Below are 14,954 nucleotides of genomic sequence, written 5' to 3'. Positions count from 1 at the left end.
GTGCTGAAGAAAGTTGCATCCAGCCGAGTAAATTCACTTCAATTCACTTCCGTTTATTTATATAGAACCAGTTCACAACACCTCAAGGCAATTCAACCGGACCTTCCAGTCAGACTGGTTCAATGTTTTCTAAGGAAAACCAGCTGGTTGCATCGACTCCCTTAAAAGCCAAAGCTGACCAATGGAACGCTCACTGGAGAATCTTCTAGACCAGTGACTTTAACCCTCGTCTCTGGACCCAGTGTCCTTTAGCTTTTGGATGCGTCGCTGTTCTAGAAAACTCAAATCAAATTATTTCTTTCCCTGCACAGCAGCCACAGAACAGCCTGTTAGAAAGAAGAGAGAAGCCATATCTGTACGGGGAGGAGGAAATGTGGTTTAATCTTCCAAGCATCTATAACTCTGTCGTAAAACTAATTTCATACACAAAAATGCTCCTGATGATTCAAATAAACAAACACAAAACTCACAGAAAAACAACAGACTCCTAAGACCCAGAAATATGACGGCTGGATCTTTGATTGGAATGAGCTCAGGAGGACGGACCTCCAGGTGCTTAAAAACATCAACGCTTCAAATACAGATAATACACTGAAAAAACGATCTAGAAACAGCAACAAATTCTTAATCGTATTTCCTCTTAATTTAAGTAGGAAATTTGCCAATTTAATTAGCATTTTTACTCTTTAAAAAGATAGATAATATGCACTCACCGGCAAAGTGTCTCATTTACCTCCTTATTTAAAGAAAGAATGCATTTATTTTAAGAAAAAATAACTTATCTAGATTAATTTTTTTTGGAGTGTAATAATACAGTCCGGTTGCCTCTGATTTAACTTTGTTTTATGGTTGCCATGACAGAATTTATAAAGTCATTCCTCTAAAACCTTGGTTTTTAGGTGCCAACCTACATGTCTGTAGTCGTTTAGGCCCCACATTGTAAAAAAACATCTAGAAATAAGTAAAAGTCTTAAATTAGGTGTATTTACCCTTAATTTGAGCAGGTAAATAAGATGATCTGCCAATGGAATAAGTATTTTTACTCCTAAAACAAGATAATTAGATAATATACACTTAAAATGAGACAAAGCAATTGTTTTTTTTCTTATTTTAAATGTAAATTGTCTTGTTCCATTGGCAAAGTGTCTCACTTACCTCCTCAATTCAAGAACAAATGCACTTAATTTGGGCAAAAATGACTTATTTAGATTTACATTTTTTGCAGTGCATTATGGTGACCCGGATGATGGTGGAGCTGTTGAAACATGAGAGAACCTCACATGGTTCCAGACTCTTGCAGATCTGGTCCAGTTATTCAGAGGGAAACTCTGTCAGCTGCTGCAGCTTTTTTCTGGCTTTTGGTACCAATGACATTTTTCTCTCAGATCTTAAATCCAAGAGAGCAGGGTGTTTGGTGCATGATGTGGACGGGTTGGTGGGAATAGCTGCTTCAGCTGTTAAACAGGTTATAGGTTATACTGGAGCCACCATCTTGGATGTTTTGGTTTTGTGATCACTCATGCTGAGCTGAGCTCCAGGTTGTGGGTGTAACAGCTGAGCAGGTTTCAGAGTTGTGCTTCTTCCAGCACGTCGCCTCAGTTTTCTCAGTTTATCTGTGGAAACTAAAGCTCAAAATAACAGTTCGTTTGAAAATGTTTGACGTTGAAAATCCTTACTTTTATTTCGCAAAACACAAAAGGATGGAAATCCATCCAAACAGTTTAAATTTGATCGATCTTTCCTTCACTAAGTAGGATTTCGCTGTATAACCATTTATTCCTGAAAACTGCTCCCCCTGTGTGCTGCCTGGAGAGAACAGAGCTCTGACAGCTGCTGTGAGCAGTTATCCTGTTCCAGGACGAGTGGACTTATTTCCACTGCTCCTTGGTTTTGCCACAGAAACAACATATTTGATGTTTTCATATAACTTTTTAAAAATTGAATAGAGGCTGATGAGGCTGGCTGCTCCATTTACATTGATCCTGTTGTGTTTATTTGTAGGTAACTGAAGACCTTTGTTGCTCCATTGCAGCTTTTATTTAAACAAGAACTTATCATTTGTGCTGCTCCGCTAAAATGGCAGATTTGTTTTCTTTCAAGTGTTTCTAGTTTTATTTAAACTTTAAAGAAGCATAGTGAAGTTATATACCTCTTTAAAAAAAAAAAAAAGAGAAATCATGATAAGTTTATATACACCAAGCATGAATCCCGATGCTGTTTAGACCTTTTTGAGCCTAAACAGAATTCCAGCGCTTGGTGCAACGGGCTGACATAAACAGACATGTGCAGCATCCGCCGGCAGTCGGACAGAACTATCAGAAAGTTGGATAGTGCAACTGGTGTAGCCATTTAATAGAGCCCTGACCGGACTGCAATGTGTTGCATTGAAGCAACAGCTCAGCGTGTTTGTAGACCAACCTATACTAATGAAATAAATTGATCTACAGCAACTACAACTCCCTAGAACAAATCCTCCCTAGATCCTCCAATCAGAACATGTAGGAAAAAGGCAATCCTGTTCCTAACAAACGCAGAGACAACATGAAGTTTGGACATATCAAAATTAAATAAAATTAACAAACTCGTAGGCTAAAACGTTTTAATTCCATAAAGGGCTTTGAATGCACCACAGGAAATCATTCCTTCCTGTGGTCATCAATCTCTATAACGCCCCCTCAAGTGATTCAGCCCCCCGTAATTGACATTTATGCACTATTTTTATTTATGCACTAACGTATTGTGAATTATTATACAAACGTGCTGAATTGAACATTAAATACATTAAAATGCCCTTTCATCAGTAAATGCCCTGTTGATGAGCTCTGAATTTAATCTTCTTCAATAACTTATGTTGTTTGTACTTAGACCGTAGAAACAAAAATAGCATTGCTATCAGTACACTGGAAAAAAATCCAAATCTAGATAAGTCATTTTTCCTAAAATAAGTGCATTTGTTCTTGGAGTGAGGAGGTGAGACACATTTTGCCAAGGCAACAAGACAATTTACACTTAAAATAAGAAAACACAATTGGATTGTCTTATTTTTAGTGCATATTATCTAATTATCTTATTTTAAGAGTAAAAACAGTAATTCCATTGGCAAACCATCTTATTTACCTACTCAAATTAAGGGTAAATATACTTAATTTCAGAATTTTTTATTATTTCTAGATCAATTTTCCAGTGTAGAATCAGTAATCAGGTGTTTACTCACTCCTCCCTTGACTCAGCAGCCACGTCTGAACTCCTCCGCAGCTTTAGTAAACACTAACGTTCTTAGTGTTGGAGTCTCATCCTTCGTGGAATCGAATATTTTTATTGTGTTTTTTTAGCAATGGATCTTTAACTGTTCATTATTTTTACAAATTTGCTAAGCGGTGCCAACTTATCACTTCCTTATCAAACCCCTGCTCACATGTACAGCATCATAACCATTATTGTGAATATACACAAAGGGCTTTATTTACTAAGGGAAAATATTAAGCTTAAACACAAATAGATAAACTAGCAGAAGAGGTTAATCTTTCAGAAAACTATATGTAACCAGAGTGAGCTACAGTACTGGTGTATACATAAAAAAAAAAAAGTAAAGTAGATGGTAGCAGCGCTGCAGCCATCAGTGAGCTTCTCTTTGTGCTTTCACTTATCCAACCATCTATCCAATCAACTGATCTGTTCTCCTTAAAGTGATTCAGTTACTCAGAATCAGCAGAAACGTGCTGTTTGAACTGATTTCTGTACAAGCCAAATTTGAAACAGGATTTTTATTACGCATTTTGCTTTAAACAAAGGAAATAACTAAGTGGCTGATAGAGTAAAATCATTTTCTGATTAAGTTTCACATCAGCTGATGGATGATTGTCTTTAAGATTTAGAAAAACAACAAACAAACTGTAGTTTAGGAACGGAAAGTTCTGCATGAAGTGAGATGAAGATTTATTCCTGAGGAATAAAAAGATTTTAACACAAGTAATTAGCTTAAATATCAGCTTAACTATCATACGCCTTAACTCGTTTGATGTTTTTTCTTCTTTTAGGAAAATGCATCTTTCTTTTTTTTCTCATTGCTTTCATTCTTCAAACAGAATCAAGTTCTTTCATTCTTTTGAATGATTTGATGAAGCTAAGGAAAAGAACAACTTGACACTTGCTACACATAAGAGTTGGTCACAGAATTTATTTCCATTTTCTGACATAACTCCACACAAAAACAAACTGGAGACCAAGCTGAAAAAGAGAGATCCTTCTTTTTTATTTCATTTTTCTTCCTTATTTTTATGTCTGCTGCTGTTTCAGGAGCTAAGGTACAAGGCCTTATTCCAAGTGTTTTCACAGGTCTAAAGAATGAAACTGGAGAGAAATCTCTTTTTCTAGAACACAGAGAGATGGCTAACTTTATTCTTTTAAAGAGGGACGGAGCTCAGGTGAGGGAGAGGAGGCAGGTTGCAGAACAGCAGTGAAATCTGAACAGGAGTTACAGGAGGGTGGAGGGATTCCACGGTGTTCACAGACAGACAACTGGGACAGATCGACAGGCAGGGGGAGGAGGGGGGGTTGATAGGGGTGCAGGAGGGAAGGTGTGCTTTGTCATGTCTGAATGAAAACAAGCAGCTCTCAGACCCACTAACTTAAAAAAAAAAAGAAGAAACAAAGCAAAAAATTTAAAAAATATGCAGTCGTCTATTAGAAAACATTAAACAGAAAAAAAACAGGGACGGGAGGGGGCAGGGAGGGAATAAGTTGCACCTTTAATTCCATCCTACTGGGGGTGGGAACGAGCGCTTAGATTACTGGTGGGACTGGTTGTTTTACAGAGGATGAGGAAGAGGAGGACGGCTGCGGAGTTCTGGCACTGAGTGAAGAGAAGGAGGGAGGAACGGCAGTGATTACGGAACTGGATCCGGGAAATAAAAAAGCAACATCCGCTCGCTCCGGATGCCAAGACGGGAAGCACCGTGGTTTCTGGAGAACAGTCCGGTTTGCTCTTGGAATCGGATGTTTGTGGCGCTCCTGACGGCGGTGAAATTGGAGCGCGCTAGCGCTGAGCGGCAGCAGCCAGCGGTGGAGGAATAACATCGGCAGTGTTTCTGGCAGGTAAGAGCTGGACAGACTTTAGATAGAAAAATGGGCAAAAGGGGCAGAGAGGATGGGGGAGCTTGTACAAGGCCGCTCCTCCCCCATCCTCACCCCTTCTGATGTTGGTCCTCTAGTTGCCTTGGCAGTTGTGGCTTTAGTTAGTGTAGAAATGAAGATTAAGGAATGGAGAGGAGATGAGCAGAGTAAACATTTTCTTGTTTTTTTTGGGACAGAACAAAATGAGAGACAGATGATCTGAAGGAGGAAAGAGGGGGAAGGAGGGAGGGATGATTCAGGGAAGGATGGAGTCAGAAAATGATGCTTTGATTTAATAGTAAGTCTCTTTTTCCACCCAGCCTGCAAAGACAGAAAGGAAAAAGGAAGAGAAGAAGAAGGAGCAAACAGTTACTACCTGAATTCAGTCTGAATGGCTTTACTTAGAAATCCAGCTTCATGAGTTTCTTCTGGTCATTCAAAGGCTGCGGCTCACACTGCGTGTGTTTGAGTGGGAGCTTACCTCCAGGGTTTCGGCGAAGGATGAGTTTTCGGATCTCATCGTAAACAAAGATGAGGAAACTGTACGGGAACGCACAGAACCACCAGCTGGGCCTGAGGGAGAACGTGATTAGGAGTGAGAGCAGATCAGGCTTCCAAAAGGAGGAACAAAGAACAGATACTGCTGAATAAAAGGTTTTACTACTGAATTATCTATACTAGCATTTCAATGATCTGCTAAAACCACAAACAAAGTAGGACAGTATCACTAGGATCAGAGACTGAGCATGTTGAAGCTTCTTACTTTAGTGGGTACATCCGTAACGCCACGTCCATCCCTGGGCAGTAGGACAGGAAAGCAGCCAGAGCAGTTTCCTCAAACAGGCCAAATATTAGAATCTTGTTCCTGGAAAGAGAGAAAAATGCAGGAAGGACTCAGGAAACAAGAATCTAAGACTCAGCACTAGCAAGGACATCCAAAATAACAGATGAAAGAACCCAAAGTTCGATTAAAAAAAAACAAACATTCAACTGTTTGTTTGATTCAGGTTAGAGAAACCGTGTGTTAGCACATCTTGTTTTTTGGTGCCACCTTGTGACTGCAGTGAGGAACTGCAGTTTATATAAATCTGTCTATCCTCATTGCATATTTAGAAAAAACAAAACCTTTAAAATAACATATCTAGTTCAATAATTCACCATTAATCTGTTAAAAGTTTTCCAGTCAAACTACCATCATCTAAAGGTACAGTGAAGGTGAATAAAAGCTTGGACGTAAAAACATTTATTGATTGGCTTTATTGATCTCTCAGTGGAGAAACTTACTCGTTACATCGGCACACAATGAATGGACATTAGACCAGTGGAAATCTGTGCTTTGGTCTGATGAGTCCAAATCTGAGATCTTTGGTTCCAACCATTGTGTCTTTGTGCGACTAAGAAGAGGTGAACGGATGGATTCTACATGCCTGGTTCCCACTGTGAAGCATGGAGGAGGAGGTGTGATGGTGTAGGGGTGCTTTGTTGGTGACACTGTTGGGGATTTATTCAAAATTGAAGGCATACTGAACCAGCATGGCTACCACAACACCTTGCAACGGCATGCTATTCCATCCAGTTTGCATTTAGTTGGACCATGATTTATTTTTCAACAGGACAATGACCCCAAACACTCCTCCAGGCTGTGTAAGGACTATTGACCAAGGAGAGTGATAGGGTGCTGCGCCAAATGACCTGGGCTTCACAATCACCGGACCTGAACCCAATCGAGATGGTTTGGAGTGAGCTGGACCACAGAGTGAAGGCAAAAGTTCCAACAAGGTCTAAGCATCTCTGGGAACTCCTTCAAGACTGTTGGAAAACCATTTCAGGTGACGACCTCTGGAGGCTCTCAAGAGAATGCCAAGAGTTTGCGAAGCAATAATCAAAGCAAAAAGTGGCTTCTTTGAAGAGCCTAGAATATAAAGACATATTTTCAGTTGTTAAACACTTTTTTAGTGTTGCACCGATACAGATACCAGTATCGGACACGGCCCCGATCCAGCACTAAAATGGTGGTATCGGTATCAGCGAGTATCAACAAATAGGGCCGATACCATTTTGAGAGCCAAAAGTTTATTCAACTATTGTCACCCATTCCAGGTAGGCAATAAAAAGTTCTACTAGATCCACTTTGTATTAGTCTTTTTCCTGCTTCACAAAGGTAGGCAGCAGCTTGACAAAGACATGATGGCAATTATTTTACATCCAAGTAGTATGTAGTTCTTCATATATACACACACATCAATTTTAAACAGATGGTATCGGTATCGGCCGACACTGCAGAGCCAGGTATCAGATATCAGGGCCAAAAAATTGCTTCAGCGCAACACTACTTTTACTACTACTTACTATACTTTTGTTAAGTATATAATTCCACAAGTATTAATTCATAGTTTTGATGCCTTCGGTGTGAATCTTCAATTTTCATGGTCATGAAAATAAAGAAAACTCTGAATGAGAAGGTGTGTCCAAGCTTTTGGTCTGTATTGTATATATGACAGCTGAAGTCTCTTATTTAGCAGCATTATTATACATGGTTATTGCACAGGGTATTAACATCGGTATTTATATATATAGCTATTGCACTGGGTATCAAATATAAAAAAATAAAAGACAGGTTATTGTATCTAAAGAGGATTTCTGACTCACTTCATTCCCTGCTGGAACACAGAGTTGCGTCTAGTCTTGCAGATAATGACGTCGGCCCACTGCACCACCACGATGCTGACAAAGAAAGCTGTGTGGCACGTGAACTCTACTATCTTACGCTGCTCATAGGTCTGTGCAGGAAAACACAATATAGTTAGTGATGATGCCGATGCTCTTTTTTATACCATCATCACAAAGTTTTTCCACATGGTTAAAATCTATCCAAACAAGGACAGGAAGTGTTAGCATAGATATTTTAATCAAATGGTTTAGAATACAGGCCTCATGAGAACAAACAGAAGCTCATCAGGCTAACAGGGATGTGGCAGCTGCAGTTCCTACCCATTGCTGTCCATAGCTGTCCTCAAGGTCGTTGTTGGAGCGATCGTCCCAGTTCAGTCGGATACCAACCAGCAGAGATGGCAGGAAACCGTTTTCAGCCATGATGACGAAATAAGCAAAGAAGCCTCCGAGAGCTTGGATCATGCCTGTAAGAAAAGAGGGTAGCGCACTGGTTAGCAGAGGCTTGTAACAAATTTGTGGAAAAACAGGTTGAAGAGGCCATTTTAACTAAAGCAACAATCAGATCAAATGAAAGTAAATATTACATGTTTTATTTCTCTAAAATGTGTAGAAAATTGTTCATATGATGAAAGTGTTTGATTCTGATGTTCCTCCAGTTAGAGGCTCCTCCTATCAGGCTGACCAGATGTGCAGATTTTTGAGACGGATTCATTTTTCTGTTACATCAAAAGAAAGAAGTTATATAGAGCTAATATGGAGCCCTCTATTACCCCTCTTCTGAGGGGAATCTGACTTGTGTTATGCAGTTTTAGCAACATTAGCAGCCAGCCATGGTTTGTTTACCAACACCATCCGGTCTCTTACACAACAGGTAAAAGGGACACAAGCAGCAACAGTTCTTGACGAGTCCCTGAATGTTGGAATCACCACTTTAGAGGGAAGGGCAGATAGCAAGGTGGGCTGATGTTAGCACTGTTCTAAGAATGATGTTTATCAAGGAGTAAACAGCTTGTAAAAAGCCTTACGATGAGGTGTTGTAAATCGGTACTTAATAAATACATTAAAGGGAATAAATGCTAGGTTGCTAAGTGGCGCAGTGGGTAGCACTGTTGCTTTGCAATGGGTTCGTTTCCCCACCCGGGGTCTTTCTTCAGGGAGCTTGCATGTTCTTCCTGAGCATGAGTGGGTCCTCTCCGGGTACTCCGGAGACCTAACATGACTGTTAGGTTAATTGGCTTCTCTAAATTCTCCTTAAGTGTGAGTGTGTGCGTGAATGGTTGTTTATCCTGTTTGTCTCTGTTGATGTGCGATGGATTGGCGAACTGTCCAGGGTGGACCCCGCCTCTCGCCTGTAGACAGCTGGAGATACGCACCAGCACCCCTTGCAACCCTGCTTGGGATAAGCGTGACGGGAAATGGATGAATGGGAATTAATGTGCAGCATTGCTCACCTGAGAAGTTTACATGTGAAAAGCTGCAGAGATGAGGTGCTGCTGCAGAATGTTTTCAGGAGAGAATCTCTGATAGCCTTATTTATCTGATGATCATAGTTAGAACGCTACATCAATAAAACTAGGGGAACATTCACCAACGTGAATAATTGATTTATTTCCACTTGTTTAGTATGTTTTATAAACTAAATGAGATTATGGGACTTTATGTCCAACTCCTTGTGTAGCTTCTTAAACTCTGATCAAATTACTTATGGTGTGAAGAGTAACTGAACCCACCGATCTGTCCATAGGCGATACTGATGAGTCTCTCATTGACCAGTTTGTCCCTCAGTGGGTTCCTTGGCTGGCGCTTCATGATGTCACTTTCTGCTGCTTCATAGGCGAGAGAGATGGCAGGAACCTGAAACAGAACCGGCAGATTAGGTTTGTTTGATCAGGAAGCTGCATTTCTAACAGAATCAGTATTTAAAGAGTTCACAGACAGAAATCACATGTTTTGAAAATGAATACAGGTGCTGGTTATAAAGTTAGAATATCAGGATGAACAGCGGTGCAGTCTGGTCTTTCTGCATGTTCTCCCCATGCTGTATGGGTTCTCTCCAGTTACTCCAGCTTCCTCCCACAGTCCAAATCCACAGCTGTTAGGTTGATCTGTTTTTTTAAATTGTGATAGTGTTGGCTTTTTGATTTGTAAGATAAACCCATGAATGTTAGTCTTTATTAAAAAAAACATATGTAGAACAAAGCAGCTAAGATTTGTTATATTTTGTTCTGAACCCGATATAAAATAAAACAGTTTAACTTTAAATTTGTTAACACCAGAAACAATTGCTTATTGTTCATTAATTTCCGTTATTCTTAAGGAGAATAAAAACGAAAAAAAAAAAAAAAAAAACTTTTAACAAAGGCTCCTTTAAATAATGTTCCCACACTGCCACCTTGTGTTCATTTGAAGTTATCATTCTTTAGTTCAGACACATTTACACATAAATACATTATTCAGTTTGCAGATCTACTCAGTGCTCCTCTGTTATAAAGAGAACGTGATTAATACTGTTTGAATGTTCACAGCTCAAATATTTTGATTCCCACTGCAAACAGATGTGTTGCCTTTTCCATCTGTCATCAGTGTTTATAAATGCGGAACCTGGAGACTCCTGTATAAATTGAAAACAATGGATTGAACAGGGATATTTCTAAAGCCTGGATGTGATCAAAGCTTCAGTGTCCTGACTGATGTTTCGTTCTCACCATGTCGGTTCCCAGGTCAATGCAGAGGATGGTGATGGTACCCAGGGGCAGTGGGATGTTAACCAGGATGAAGAACAGGAATGGCGTGATCTCTGGGATGTTGCTGGTCAGAGTGTAGGCGATGGACTTCTTCAGGTTGTCAAAAATCAGGCGTCCTTAAAGCAAAACATGGACGGTCTTTATTTCAGCTCTGCAAAGATGGATTTCCACAGTACTGATGCAGTTTTAGGCCCTTTCTCAGTTCCTAACCAGGTGTTTTTTTTTGTTTTTTTTCTTGCTCCAATCTCTCACTCATTCCTTGTTTTTGAATCACTAACCTTCTTCCACTCCAGTGACAATGGAGGCAAAGTTGTCGTCCAGCAGAATCATGTCCGCTGCTTGCTTGGAAACGTCAGAGCCTGAAATCCCCATAGCAACGCCGATGTCGGCCTTCTTCAGGGCAGGAGAATCGTTCACGCCATCCCCCGTTACAGCCACTATGGCTCCCTGGAGGCAAAGTTTTACATTAGAGCCAAAATGAAGGACATCTGTAATTGACCGTAATGGCTGCTGCCTTTACGAACCTGTCGCTGGCAGCCTTCTACAATGATGAGTTTCTGCTGTGGGGAGGTTCTAGCAAAGACGATCTCTGTGTGGTTCCTCAAAATGTCATCGATTTGGTCCTGACTCAGATCTTTAAGATCTGTGCCGTGGATGACGCAGGCCTTAGCATCCCTGTAGAACAAAAAACAGAATTTATATGAACAGTTTGCTTCAATCTTTATCATGAATCCACATTCAGTTTTCTTCATTAAAACAATGGTACATGGATTAATGTTTGCTTCCCACCTTACCTGGGGTTAACTTGGCTCACAGGGATGTTCAGACGAGCAGCGATGTCTTCCACAGTTTCATTTCCCTCTGAAATGATGCCGACACCCTTAGCAATGGCCTTGGCTGTGATTGGATGGTCACCTGTCACCATAATGACCTACAGAGGAAGCAACGTTAGGTGAGAATACAGAAACACAGCAACACCAGGTAGAGAAATGTTTATGAAGGACAACAGTGACAGAGAAATGCAAGAAAATGTTTGAATCCATAGATAATCCTAGATAATTGTGCTTAAATTCTTCTTCTTTTCTAAGCACTTTGGTCTTCTGTTGCAGCATTAAGGGCTTTTATGAATAAAGATAAACAGAATGTGACTGGAAATTGTTTCAAATTAGAAATAGAACAATACATCAGCTGTTTTCTTGTATCGGTATCAGCCGATGCCTGTTTTCACGTATCTATTTGTGCAGCCTTAGGATCAGGTAAGGTGCATGCATTGCCCCTCCCTCCATCTGCTAACATTGAGATTTTTTTTTTGTTTAAATTGAGACTTGTGCAACAGTTGTCATCATTGTGTTAATAAAAATAAAAAGCATTATTGTTCCAGAGAATGATAGTTCTCCCCCCCATTAAAAAAATAAAAATCAGTACCTAATATCAGGGATGTATGTAGTCTAACGTAGACGTGTCAGACTCTAATTTTGATGTCAGGATGAAAAAGTTCCCACCTTGATGCCAGCTGAGCGGCATTTTCCCACAGCGTCAGGCACGGCTGCGCGAGGAGGATCGATCATGGACATGAGGCCCACAAAGCACAGGTTTTCAGTCTGGAAGTTGACATCATCTGTATCAAAGGCAAAACCTTTGGGGTACTTGTCCTCTGGCATAAACAGGTGGCAGAAACCTGGAAGAAAGACGGGGGGTTGAGCTAAAACGGGGGGTTGATAGATGCCAAACCTGTTTAGGGTCAGTCCAAACTAATGACACTGTACCTACATGAAAATGAACGAGCAAAACAGCCAAATTTACCAAATAAATCATTGGAGACAGACTAATAAATATACACAAATATTTATTAATTGCATGTTGTAAAAACTGGTTATGGTTGTGCATAATGCACACATTTACTTGTTGAGAACTGGTTCTTTATTGTTTATTTCATAGAAGACTGCTTGATGACTGCAAAGACGTTTTCTGTTTACAAAATGACAATAAAAGTCGTCTAAGTCTAAGAGACATTTTCCCCTTCAACATAAAAAACAAAACCTAGGAATTCAGAAAAGAGCGTAATTCTGTTCATGTCCCATTTAACTATAGTATCTTTCTGTGATTATTTAAAGGATAACTGTCATTTTGTTTTTAGTTTATTGTTAATATATGAACAACTGAAAAATCAAGTTAAAACATTCAGTCTTAGAGAATCACTATTTTAGAGGTGAACTGCTTGTTCTGGAGGTCATAAACTATGTTTCAATAGGAACAACAAATCACCAGGTTGGGGTGGCAATGGCAACCAAGGCCCCCCAGATGCTTGTATAAAACCAAGTTGTTCACAAATAGAGAGAAGTTGTAACAAATATGCTAAATGAAACTCTATCGTAATTCTGGGCTTTTAGACAAACCTTCTAGTTTTCAGTCGTCTGCCTGCCTAATAAGCTAAACCATCTGGACTGAGACAGTTAACTGTACATGTGGGTTTCCTCCTGTCCCGTGTCAGTAAAGCACATCATCCACCCTCCTCCTGAACACAGGTCCTCAGCCCCAATCTCTATCCATTGTTTACTCATCACGTATCCCCATTTCCAGCAATCTAGTTTACTAATGACATCACTGCTGCTGATTTTTTTGTTTTGTTATTACACTGCCACAAGTACGTCGCAACAAAATAAACTACCTGCATTTAAACCATCGTCTTGGGAAGCAGTGAGCTGCCATTGTGTGACACCAAAAGCAGTGTGGGGTTAAGGGTCTTTGCTCAGGAACCCAGAGCAGCAGTCTGTGGGAATTTGTGGCTTGAACTCCGTACCCCTGGATTCAAGCACAATCCTCTCACCACTAGGCTGCCACTAGTGGTTGGGATTTCCAGTGTTGGATACATTACTTTAAAAAAAGTAACTAGTTACAGTTACATTTGCAAAAACTAACTTAGGTAGTTACTGCACAATGAAAGTAACTATGCAAATGTTTGCTGATGAAGATTCGCAGTCATCCAGGTCATAGTCATTCTGAAAACTTAAAAAAAATCCACTGGACTTGGTTTCAAAGGTTTGAAGATGTTTCGCCACCTCTCCCCAGGAAGCTTTCTCAATTCAAATGTCTGGATCAGCAGTGAGTTTGAGTCTTTATATACACAAGGCCTTGTATTGCTTGGAAACATGCAAATGTAAAATATAACTAAAGTAAAATATACTTTGCAATAGAATTGAACAGGAGTTACATTACGGTTCAAGGCTCACAGGTAACCGTTGCCCTTCTGTTAAGCCAAAGTTAATCACCAAACCTTTTACTGAACTTTTCAGAGATTAATGCTCTTTATCCCGCTTGTTTACCATCTGCTGTTTTAATCCTCAAGGAAGGGACCACTGGGTGTCATCGTTGGCATGTTTCTTTAAATAATGTATGACCTCACTGAATAAAATCCTAACTGCTGATATTTTAATTAGGATGAGGCAGCGTGCATGTCATATCCAAAGAGCCATTTTTCCCCTAGTCCGATTAGGTAAAAGTCATTTAGAGCAGCAAAATATAACATAACTCTTTAAAAGGCAACATATTATTTTTATTAAATATCGGTTGTAGGGTATCTGTTGCCATCTGAAACAGCAAAAATTAATGGTTTAGCTTTTAAAATAATGATAAAACATGTCATCTCCAAGCAAATTAAAAGAAAAATGGCTCTAAAAAACAGATATCAGATTATTTTTAGGCTGTTTTGTTGTGAAAATTCAGTTCAAATATTCTTTATAAAAACCACTAAAGCTCCTAAGACTGGTGTTTATTGTTAAAGTATATTGGTTAGTTATTTCTATCATTTTTAGCCTCTATTAAGAGCCATCATACAGGGTCCAAAGAGCCCAGGTTGTGGACCCCTGTTCTAGACTCATGGATCAGTGCCTGTTCCCTGAGTGTGTTTGCTCAGTCAGCGCTCATTGACAGATGGCCGTTCATACTGAGCCTGGATCTGCTGGAGGTTTTCCTCCTGTTAAGTTAAAACTCTTCCTGTCCTTTTCCACTGTCATGCTTGGTTTGCAGGATAGCTGCAAAGTCCACAACATAGCAGAGAAACATTTTGCAAAATCAATGACGGGGTAAAAACTTGGATCACAATTGTCAAACTCATTTTATTATTAGGCTATTTCAGCATTTGTTGGGTTTTTAGAAGGGCTGGTTGCAGCTGTAGTAGGGATGGAACGGTTTATGAAAACCGTCCGAACTGTTCAGTTCGACTGTCTCTGTTCGATTTGCGTGTGTTGCGTTCGGTTCATGCGCTGCTCCTTTTTCTCATAGGCGAAGCGTGTACACTCCAGAGCAGAAGGTGGCGGTACTGCGACCAAAGCCAACCACCAGTAGTAAACAAGAAGAAGAAGCGGGGTGTAGCAGCCGGGTGTAGCAGAAAAAAATCAGTAGTTGTGGAGAATTGTGTGGGTATGG

General features: G+C 40.0%; 1 protein-coding gene across 2 annotated transcripts in view; it reads right to left on the bottom strand.

Moving 5' to 3' along the window:
- Positions 1 to 4,177: 4,177 nt before the first annotated feature.
- The window catches only part of LOC107086738 (sodium/potassium-transporting ATPase subunit alpha-3), a 39,674-nt gene continuing 28,897 nt past the window's right edge, over positions 4,178 to 14,954 (bottom strand). For both annotated transcript variants that reach the window (XM_015377868.1, XM_015377869.1), the window contains exons 14-24: positions 12,032 to 12,207; positions 11,324 to 11,460; positions 11,054 to 11,204; positions 10,808 to 10,976; positions 10,491 to 10,645; positions 9,516 to 9,639; positions 8,104 to 8,249; positions 7,762 to 7,892; positions 5,876 to 5,977; positions 5,594 to 5,685; positions 4,178 to 5,433 (exon numbers count right to left, since the gene is read on the bottom strand). In XM_015377868.1, coding sequence (XP_015233354.1) covers positions 5,405 to 5,433; positions 5,594 to 5,685; positions 5,876 to 5,977; positions 7,762 to 7,892; positions 8,104 to 8,249; positions 9,516 to 9,639; positions 10,491 to 10,645; positions 10,808 to 10,976; positions 11,054 to 11,204; positions 11,324 to 11,460; positions 12,032 to 12,207 — 1,412 coding nt within the window. In that variant the 3' untranslated portion in view covers positions 4,178 to 5,404. The remainder of the gene's footprint in view (positions 5,434 to 5,593; positions 5,686 to 5,875; positions 5,978 to 7,761; positions 7,893 to 8,103; positions 8,250 to 9,515; positions 9,640 to 10,490; positions 10,646 to 10,807; positions 10,977 to 11,053; positions 11,205 to 11,323; positions 11,461 to 12,031; positions 12,208 to 14,954) is intronic.

The sequence above is a fragment of the Cyprinodon variegatus genome, unplaced genomic scaffold (genome assembly GCF_000732505.1).
Source record: "Cyprinodon variegatus isolate N-32 unplaced genomic scaffold, C_variegatus-1.0 Scaffold160, whole genome shotgun sequence".
Taxonomy (NCBI): domain Eukaryota; kingdom Metazoa; phylum Chordata; class Actinopteri; order Cyprinodontiformes; family Cyprinodontidae; genus Cyprinodon; species Cyprinodon variegatus.
This window is presented reverse-complemented; position numbering and strand designations above follow the sequence as displayed.